Source organism: Taudactylus pleione, unplaced genomic scaffold (genome assembly GCF_031769625.1).
Source record: "Taudactylus pleione unplaced genomic scaffold, aTauple2 ptg000105l, whole genome shotgun sequence".
Taxonomy (NCBI): Eukaryota; Metazoa; Chordata; class Amphibia; order Anura; family Myobatrachidae; genus Taudactylus; species Taudactylus pleione.
In genome coordinates, this window is record NW_028284507.1 from 234,525 (window position 1) to 245,357 (window position 10,833).

The window sequence follows — 10,833 nt, forward strand, 5'->3', positions numbered from 1 at the left end:
TAACCACTAGAGCCCCAGCAGCTGGTTACATCGCGATGTCCGTGGGGAAGCCATGTTGGATAGGCCAATCACTCATCTCTGCATAGCATGTAGGCTTCGTAAAAATGTCTCTCCCTGTTACACCCAGCTTACTGTACCGGGGACATTAATCGTTCTCTCTGTAATATTTTGCTGGTTCCCTGCTCGGCGAGAGGGGGCGATGCGAAGGCGGAAGTCAGCTGTGGGGAGGAGAAGCCCAGACACGGGAAGCAGAGGGCCGGGAGTCGCGGTCAGTAACATTAGGCCGGGGGGCTAAAGACTGGGGCGCTATGGAGGGACAGTTACACACAGTGAGGGTATGGGGGCGCCGAAGATGGCATCACTGTAGGGGGTAATGGGGTGGGGGAGGGGAGCATAGCTTGGGGAGACCCTCTAATCAGTCTGAGCTGTCTCTTATCTATTGTCATTTATCTTACAGTACTAGTAACAGTCATAGCCACCACTGTGTCCTATTATTGCACATTATTATTATATAAAGCTACTTCCTTCTTCCCTTCCAGACAGTATGGTATGCATTAGCTACACCTCTACCACTGTGTCTGCCTTTATTTTATTTCTATAGCCTTCCTCATTTATCTCATTGCAATACTAGTGAGCTGAGATCAGAAAAGAGACACTGACTTAACAATTGTATTATTATTATTGTTATTATTATGCTATGTCTGCCTTATTTTAATAATCTCCACCTCTTTACGTAACCCTTGTTGTGTCCACAGGATTTATAGACTGCGCTGTTAGTTTATATTTAATATTCCCTTTCAGTGTTATAGACACATTTGTTTACTCGTATGTCTTCCTGGTTATTACTCACCTGGCACGTCCATATCACTGCTGCTGTCCTTAGAATTGCCATTAGAATTGTTCATAAACACCCCCCCCCCCCCTTCCCAACTTGTTAAAATACACATTTTCATGAATGTATAAAAATAGTTATGCTTTAATTGTTGTTCAGTTTAGGGTCAGTGCTGGTGCAAGGTTCCTCAGTACCCTAGGCAAAGCTATGGCCTTCCACCCCTCCCCCATCTCTCACGGAAGAGCATAAAACCCCATCAGTAGCCGTACCTGGAAGTGACGTGAGTGAGGGCGGAAGTGGAGGTTTCTGCCCACACTTTCCACGAAAATAAGAAAGTTGGCCCCTTGCGGGCTCGCCACCCTTCGGGCACGGTGGCTCGCTTCGCTCGCCACATGAATATATTACCCCTCAACCCCTCTATGCCCACTTGAATGGTAGGGAATGACGTTGGACACTAGCAGATGATGTCATCGTACATCTACGGAAGGGGATCTATCTGCTTCCCATCTCTCACCTCCCTGGCTGGCTGGCTGGCTGGCAAGACAACAATCTAGGGGGTCAATTCAATTTGATGTAAGTTTGCAAAAGTGAACTTGCATCATAAAAATCGCATACATCACTGCAATACGCGCACGTGTGAAAAGCGACTTTTTTGCAAAAAACAAAACAAAACCGAGAAGTGCATGAAAAAGTGAATAAATTATCCTGGACCCCAACAAAGTGGTAACTGAGGTAGCAGGATAGTATAGAAGGCTGTTTATTAGTGGCCCTAAGGAAAGTTTTTAGTAATGGTGGAAAATGATAGCCATCAAGGTTTCCCAGCAAATTAATCTGTACAGTATTTTCATGTACGAAAAAATGTGTTATGTGATTTTCCAGCATTTTTATACAAGTTTATAATAAGGTGTAAAAAAACACTTTTAGCTCTAATGTACAAGTTCAATACAACACTCACCACAACATACTTGTTTCAGTTGCATGCCCCTGTGCCCTCCAGATTTTCAGTCGCATGCCCCTGTGCCCTCCAACTTTTTCAATCACATACCCCCCCCCAGGTTTTTTCTCACATGGGGGTCTATTTACTAAGCCTTGAATGGAGATAAAGTGAACGAGATAAAAGTAATAACCGACCAGCTCCTGTCATTTTTCAAACACAGCCTGTGATATGGCAGTTAGGAGCTGATTGGCTGGTACTTCATCTTCTCCATCCAAGGCTTAGTAAATAGACCCCATGGTCCTCTATCCACCAGGTTTTTTCTCAAATGTCCCTTTGCACAACAGTTTTATCCGTTATGTTGTGTACCATGTGACTGCAGCAGTCACATGACAATGAGACAGAGCAGTAGGAAGGCCCGACGTAGCTGTTTTGTCAGTGTAGTTACTCGGTTTGTAGCCTTCCATCAGCATTTCAGTAACTTGCCTGGTACATGCCAACTGAGGTGCCCACTTCCACTCTAGACAGCTGGCAGAGCGTGTTGCAATGTTCACAAAATGAAACTAATCAACTGTTGAGCAGTTAACTGAATCTATATCCAAAAATAGCCTTATAGTTGTAGTGTTAAATCTTATAGCTGTACATATGTGCCCACATACAACTTTGCTCAAATTGTGCCAAATAGCCGAATTTTCAACTTAGCCGCGCAGTGCGACTTTTTCTTGATATATGCATTTTAATTGTCTCGCTCATGTGACAAAAGTACAATGCAGGGGTACACTGACTATTGGCAGTTTCATGTACTTCTGTGTGCGACTAAGTCACGAATCTGGGTAAAAAAATGCAAAAGACAGAGTATTGTTCTGCTCAATCTGTGACTGTATCCAAATTCCTTTGCGATAAAAGGACTAATCTAGTGTGCTTGGTACCCTGTGAGCGACTTTGTATGTGTCTATGATGCCAATAAAAGGCAAAATCTAGGAAAAAGTATAAATCGCTACACATGATGGAGCGTCTAAGTCGTGCAAGGCGCAAACACATGAAGGGCCTGATTTAGAGGTGCACGTCATTGCAACTGCATCTTTTGCCGCAGCGCGACTGCACCTTTATGCTAATGCTGCGTCCAGCCAACATTATTCAGAAAGAGACTCCCTCCGGCTATGGTGCAAATCTGTTGCTGTGTACTGAAATGTAATTTTTGTATTATTTGTTTTCTTTCTACTGAGGTCTGTGCACTGCTTGTAGCAGCGCACAATGTGTGTGCTGGCGGCTGCGGGAGCTATCCGCGAGTTTGCCTTTGTGCAGCCGTGGCGTGGGTGGGATGTACTCAGTGGGACCCCCCATAAAGCACTCCGGTCTTAGTCTGAGACCGCCTGGGCCGAGGGACAGACCGCGCACTCACCCTTTTAGAGGGTGCAGGGCGGCAGTGCTGTCCCGTATGGCGGGAGGGCAGCTGGCTTACTGAGGGTGGCTTGCTTACAGGTTGTGGCCACCTCACAAGCTGCTTGGTCAGAGCTTACCAAATACTTTCTCCATGGAGGGGAGCAGCACTTGTGTAGTTGCTGGCCTCCCCTGCACATTCCAGCTGCTGCTTAGGTCTGTGAAGAAAGAATGGCTGCTAGACTTCTGAGTGCAGTTCTCAGCTCCTCTTCTCTGCAGCTGTTGGCCTCTCAGGAAGGCTAAGTATATTTCCTTTTGTATTGCTTCTGCTGTGTTGCTGGTGTTATTATTTTCAAGTGTCTGGAAATTTGTTCTGCCTCCGACTGCTCTATCTACCGTGCTTTGGATTGGGTCATTTTAACCACGGACGCAAGTCTCCTGGGCAGGGTCGGCGCTAGGCTGAGCTGCGCCCAGCGCCGTCCTGTGTTGCCGCCCCTTCCCTCCTCCGCTCCCTCCCAGCTGAGCTTAAATATAACTCATAGCGCTGGGAGGGAGGTGGGCGTTTCCTGCGCCCTCCGGAAACAGTAGCGCTCCAAGCGATGGACCTGCTTGCCCGTGCCTGGAGCCGCTACTGCTCCTGGGTTGGGTGCGTAACTTTACATCTTTGGCTCCAAGGCCTTTGGTCACTGTCAGAGATGGCTCTTCTGATCAACGTTCTCGAGCTCTGTGCAATCTCGTTCTGTCCCTCCTGGCTGGCCAGTTCGAATTTAGTCAGACAATGCTATCAGGGCAGCACGAACAGCGCCACAACTATGGCAGGAGACAGCCGACTCTTATTTTGGGCAGTGACTTTTGTTCCAATACACTCAGCGGTGCTCAAACTGGGAGTTGAAAAATGTAAAGTGGACTCCCTCAGCAGAACACAGGTTTTTACCGGGGTAGTAGTCTCTCAATGCAGAGGTCATTCACAAGTTGGTTCAGGGGTGGGGCCCTCCGTGGGTGGATATCATGGCCCCTCAACACAACTTCAAAGTTCCCCTGTATTGTGCGAGATCCGGGACCCACTGGCTTCAGCAGTGCATGTCTTGATGCTTCCGTGGGATTTTTATCTAGCGTCCAACCCTTCTATCTTTCCACCAACCCCCAATGTCGCCTGGAGTACTCGGGCGCTTCTAGGATCAGCAGGTGTACGTAATCCCAGTGTGTCCAGATTGGCCACGCAGGTCATGGTATGCCAACATTCTCTGTCAGCCCCGGGTTACGTCTTACACTTCGACCAGACCTGCTACAACAGGGTCCATTTATACATGTGGACCTTCTTTGGTTAACTTTCATGGCCTGAGTTTTGAGAACGAGCTTTTAAGAGCTAAAGGTTTTTCTCGCATTATGATTCGTACTATGCTGCAAGCTCAGAAACCAGTTTTGTCACACAATTACCACAAGGTATGTAAGATCTACATTTTGTGGTGTAAACAACGAGGTGTCCATACTTCTACTTTCGCCTCTCTTGTTTCTTGGCCTTCCTTCAAATAGGTTTATAGGCCGGGCTAGAACATCGTTCTTAGAAAGTTCAAGTTTCAGCCCTGTCTGTTTTTTCCCAGCGACGGTTAGCTGCCCTTCCAGAGGTTTGAACTTATTTACGGGGTGTGGTGCGTATTCAACTAATGTGGTAGCACCGTGGCATCTTAATCTATCGGCTCTTATACAGGCTCCGTTTGAGCCTTTGGATTCAGTGGAGCTTCAGTTCATTACTTGCCAGCTGGTTTTCCTTATGGCTATTTCCTTAGCTCAGTGGATTTCCGAGCTGGGGGCTTTATCTTACAGGTCGCCTTTTCTTGTATTCCATGACGATACAGCGGTTCCTACGTTCAAGACGAACGTTGTTTCAGATTTTCACTTAAACTAGTAAATTGTCTTTCCTGGTTTTCCTTCCTCAGTGACTTCCTGGGTCCGGGATGATCTAGCTCTGCTCGATGTCATCCGAGCTCTGCGGATTTACTTGGACAAGACTTCTGCCCGCTGCGCAATCTCTCTGCTTTACGACGCACAGTTATTCTAGACTGAAACAGCTCTCAGCGCATTCCACAAGTGCGGTGGCGATCTCCTGGACAATGCATCACAGGGCTTAGGTGGAACAGGCCTGTTGTGCAGCTACCTGGTCCTCTGTCCACACGTTTGCTCATTTTACCGCTTTCTGGTTTTGCCTCTGGTGATCCCCCTTTGGGCGTACAGTCCTGTCAGGCAGCCTGAGTGTTCCCTCCCCTGGGGACGGACTTTGAACGTCCCATGGTCCAGTGTCTCCAAGCCTTGACAGAGAGAAGAGGATTTTTGGTCACTTACCGTTGTATCTTTTTCTCTTAAACAGGCTGAGAGGGCACTGTGTTCCCTCAGTCGTGCAAGGTTTTGGTTCTTGACCGCTTTTTCCTACTGGTGTGTTTTCATTATTTTAACAGTTTCACTGGGTTACCACTACTCCTTCCTGGACCATTTTAAAGAAGTACTGGCATGATGCTGTTGCTAGGGGAGGAGCTTAAGGTGTGTACACACTAGACAATGTGCTCACGATGCGATATCGTGAGTGATTTTCCATGAACTCTACCCGGCACTCCAGGACACGATATAGTGCTTGAGTGTCCAATCTGACCAACAATCTATCGTGCATCCTTAACGATTTCCAGGGCGTCGTGTACAAGATTGACTGATCCTGCCAGCTGTGGGCAACATCTGAAGATGCGACGTACGACCTGCGGGTACGCGCATCGGCATCGTTAGTGGACACTCACAATTTGTATACATTTTACACGATTTGTCGTTCCAATGCATCGAAATCGAGTGAATCGTGCAAAATATCGTCTAGTGTGTACGCATCTTTAGTTTTAAAGCTACAGTTTAGTTTAAGTGCCAACTCCAGCCCCAACCTGCAATTCCATGGTCCAGTGTCCCCCAGCCTGCTTGAGAGTAAGTGACCAAAATCCTCTTTTTACAGAAAGCAGAAGACGGTGTTCTAGGACTACTGCATGTAATATGTTGCCATTTATGATACTGCACAATTCCCTTAATGACGTACACAATGCATACATTTACAATGTTGTTGCTTGGGTTTGATTATCACTATTGTGCGACTGTAGATGAAAGAGATACGGACAGGTTAGAGGTTAAAAGCTGTGTTTTTCTATACTTCAGGAAAGCTTAAGTTAAGTGCTCTGCTCCAATTCCTGTAGTTACTAACATAAAATATGTAAGTTCTATTTAGGATGTTTAGTGTTTGTGATTATTGCTGGGTGCTAAACCCCTTTCTCCGCATGAATGTTCTTTCCAATCTGCAGAGTGAAACCTCTCCTCAGCGCCTGAGATGTTTGCTCCCGGCGGGTCCGGAGGCTCTTCTATTCCTCGGAGGAGAGCCCATGGGGCCCATGCCCTTCCTAAGCAGCCAGAGAGAAGCCTGGCATCTGCTCTGCCTGGTGCTTTGTCCATAACGGCCCTTTGCACTGCCCTGGCAGAGCCCGCATGGCTACATATCCATGGAGGAACATGCAAGCGTCAGGAGTTGGGGGTGGCAGATGTACTTGGGGCTGAGGATCCTGAGCTACTGATCAGTGAGTGCTGTAGTCTACTGTGTCCGCTTCATGCAAATTTTTTATTTTTTTTGTAATTAAATGCAGCTTAATATTAAGGATTTGCTAGCCATCTTGTACAGACAATTGTGCAAAAACCTAATGTTCCTTATTTTATTATTAGAGTACATATTCAGTCATTGTGGATCTCCTGCTTGCTAGATCTATCTTTTCTACCTTATATGGTAACACCTGCTAAAATGTACTTTTTACCCAACTTTATGGGGAATTTAATTCCCAGCACAGCAATGTAGCTCCCAGGCTGAGTGTCTGAAGCTATCCAATTACCCTCATCTCGCCCTGCATTTAAGTCGGGAGATGCAGTTTTCCGCGACTAATGACCGGGGCTTAGTTACGGTAAACTGCCTTTTCCGACTTAAGTGACGGACGCGATGCTGTTAGCGCACATGGTAAGCCCGCAACTAGCATTGCGGCACTAGTGAAGTACCTCAGGAGGGTGCGAACAGAAATTTTCTAGTTGCGGGCTTACAGTGTGACCAATTGATAAGCTCAGAGCTAAACAAACTTGCGTTCAATTGAATTCCCCCCCCCCCCCCCCCCCATTGGAAAGTTCCAACTGTGCTATCTGCTTCTATAGGATATATCCAATCAGTCCGCCTAATTCCGAGTTGGGAATAGAGTAAGAATGTGGCACTGCAGGTGGGGCAGATTAAAAATGTTCATAGATATTTATATTTAATCCAAATTGAAATCTAAATTGCAGTGTAAAAATAAAGCTGTCCAACATTTGTTGACTACATGCTAAAGCAGCCTGTATTTACCACACATGCAAAAAAAGTATATATTTGCACCCCTTGCATTGCAACATGGTGCACAGTTACTTGCTCTATCAAGCCCAGTGTCTATTCTAGGATTTTGCTAGGGCATGTTGGTCACATTGATATGTACATGTTATCTCCAACCAGAATGCATCCGCAGCTTACGATCTACTGTTTTTGCAAAGTATGATTGTCCTGTGCGTGGCCAAATCTGGCAAAGGTCTGGCTATTTAGCCTAGATTTCCTTACTGTAGCATGTGTTGCCTGCTCTATCATCAATGAATTGCAGTTGTCACTTTTCTGCTAGGCGGTAGCTGTCCATTACTCATTTAAATTCTTATAATTTCATCAATTTGGCATCAACTATATTTCCATGTATCAAGTGTCGATTCCTTGGCCAGTTTACTATTTTAAAGTTATGCTCTTATTATGTATCGTTGTAGAGTTCTGTATGAACCGTCAGACCATACTTCTCCTTCGCGTCATTGCTGGCTTCTGTTTCCTGGGCATCACCTGCAGTATGACTGCCTTCTTGCTTGATGTCTTTGGGCCCAAACATCCAGCACTGAAAATTACACGGCGCTACGCCTTCGCACACATCCTGACAGGTAGTCTTCCATAACACCCTTTAACTGTACACCAGTTTTCTTTTCCTCTGTATGCATTATTTTATTGTAACAATTAATGTTTTGTTTTCCCTCCTATCCCACTCTTTCTTTGGTTATACAGTTTTGCAATGTGCTACAGTTATTGGTTTCTGCTACTGGGCCTCGGAGCTCATACTCGCCCTCCAGCAGCAGCACAAACAGTACCATGGTTCCCAAGTCTACGTCACCTTTGCTGTCAGTTTTTACTTAGTGGCCGGAGCAGGCGGAGCATCCATATTGGCCACCGCAGCCAACCTCCTGCGCCATTATCCCACAGAAGAGGAGGAGCAGGCTCTGGAATTGCTTTCAGAGATGGAATCTGACTCTTACCCAGCCGAGTATGATGTCATGAATCCCTTTCAGCCACCTCCTGCTTACACTCCGTAACGAGCCTCTCGGGGGAGAGAGAAGGCATCACCCACAAGACTATCTCCCTACACCGCGTAGAGCACCTGCTACATGCATCAAGGGGAGGACATTCTGGCCAAACTGGCCTAGAAATGGAAACCGGCAACCATGTTGTCCGGGCAGATTTCACATTTTCCCTCCCTTGCTCATTGTTTGGTATATAATGTTATATTTTTGTGATTGTTCACAACTTCCAGATGCTTCTCCTATCTAATACCGCATTCACTCCTGATATACAGTTTAATCCCAACAAAGAAATTTTCATTGGTTGACCCTCTTCACAAAGGCTAATATCTGCTGTCCATGTCTGGTTCCTAAAGACAGAGGGTCAATCTGTAATTGTGCTTAGAATTGAGGCATTACATTTCCAATCATTTCATGAAACATAGTGAAAGTTTGTGCCTACTTGAGGCTTCGGATATGGAAGAGTGTCAGAATTTATAGAAGATAGGCAAATGTAGAAAGGTCTAGATGGGATTAGTGGGTGCTGATAGTCTGTTGAATAATGTGTTTGGCTCTCACCTACCCTAGTTAAAAAGGTAACCAGAGACCAGACTTGTTTGTCTGAACAATATTTTAGTGTGATTGACAAAATCTACTCTTGGTTTTTCGGGGTTTTTTTTTTTTTTTTTTCTTTACGCACCCAAACATAGGTGTACCAGTCACCTGTACAAAGTAGAGACAGCCATTTCCATCATGTGACACCACCAACACGTAAGGCATAATGTGCCCAGCGCCTCAGCAATGTCACTAGTTTCTATTGCATTCACTGGTTTTCTATTGAATTGGTTATTGACTCAGTCCACAAGATGGCTGACTCCAGTTTGAATAGGTGTTTCATGCACTTTAATGTATGGGTGATATTTATATACCTGTGGTGTATATAGTCTTTTAAAATTTTTAGTTTAAGTTTTTAATTGATTCCAAAGTGGATATTTTCTTCTTGTATCCAGAGGCACAATAGGCAGTTACCAGGCAGGCTCTTGGCAAAAGTAAAAATAAAAATATCAGAGGTGACTCCCCACCCCAGAAACTATATTTAATTTACATATTTATAAAGTACAAAATGGAAGGTTTTCCATTGCCTCCTTACAGCAGAATATTTTTAAACAAATATTTTGACAATAAGGGTACATTTTAAATAAATTATTATATTTTAAATGCTTTTACTTAATAAATAAATGATAATGGGGATAAAGAGGGACATGAGCCGAAACTCTTCCCCCTGGTAACTTTAGAAACAGTGCTGACGCCCAAAGCAGACAATCTGACCATTGCTTTCTAAACTTTATTTAAAAAAATAAAATAACAATAGAACCTGATCTACACAATATCCTGTATTATATTTTACAGATCTGTTCCCCAGTGTATCATAGGAACCTTTGCTAGGGTGTGAATATGGGGAAAGAGTTTGCTGACCGGAAAAATAAAACCATGTTTGTCTTTAGTTTTGATTACTGCATTTTTTGTTGGTTTGTACCATTGTCACAATGGGCATTGGTACAGAGAAGCCTTAACGTAACTTGTTTGATTTGGTTGCAGTCCCTGATAAAGAAAACAATTATCACTGTAATCATTTTAGGTTTCTGCGCATGAATATAAATAACCTCCAGTTCATTTCTGATAAACAAGGTGGAAGTAGACATATTGAAAACCTGTGGTCTTCTGTATAAATTTCTATTCCTCTTAATTTATTCCGTTACAGCATCACCTTTTTATATTAAATGTAACCGTTTCACAATAAAAAGTACAAAAAAAACCTGTTTTCATTTTATGTTTGTGCGAGTAGATACAGTGTATGTTGATGGTTCAGGATGCTACACACCTAAATGATTAAAATACACAGCAATTTCATATGCTAACCAATGTTAATGAGAACACAGTCTTTCAATTGACATGAAACTAGCCATATCAAAGTTCCTAGTCATTTTTTTAAACTGCATGGTCATTAATATTGGTTCAGACCAGAAAATGGCTGCTGGCACTGTTTAAGTGGGTGACAGGTACACCTTAACAGTTTTTTATTAATTGTTCTAATGTTTACAGCTGCATGAGGCATGCATTTCCTTAGCTCTGCAGTTCCAGTAGAATTGAGTGGGAGGCACCTGGGGCAGAACTATGGGAGACAATGGAGGTCCCTGCCGCCAGGCACCAGCACTGAAGGGACACCTCCATCGCCCACAATATATTCACCCCACTTAGGGCTGTAAATATGTACCCAGTGTGTACAGTCACGGCC

At 44.6% G+C, this 10,833-nt stretch overlaps 1 protein-coding gene across 1 annotated transcript; it reads left to right on the forward strand.

Annotated features, from left to right (window-relative positions):
* Positions 1-195: 195 nt before the first annotated feature.
* Positions 196-10,337, forward strand: TMEM127 (transmembrane protein 127). The gene is made up of 4 exons (XM_088470857.1): positions 196-268; positions 6,473-6,742; positions 7,983-8,147; positions 8,269-10,337. The coding sequence occupies exons 2-4, from the start codon at positions 6,499-6,501 to the stop codon at positions 8,571-8,573; spliced, it is 714 nt and encodes a 237-aa protein (XP_088326983.1). The 5' UTR covers positions 196-268; positions 6,473-6,498; the 3' UTR covers positions 8,574-10,337.
* The last annotated feature ends 496 nt before the right edge of the window (positions 10,338-10,833 follow it).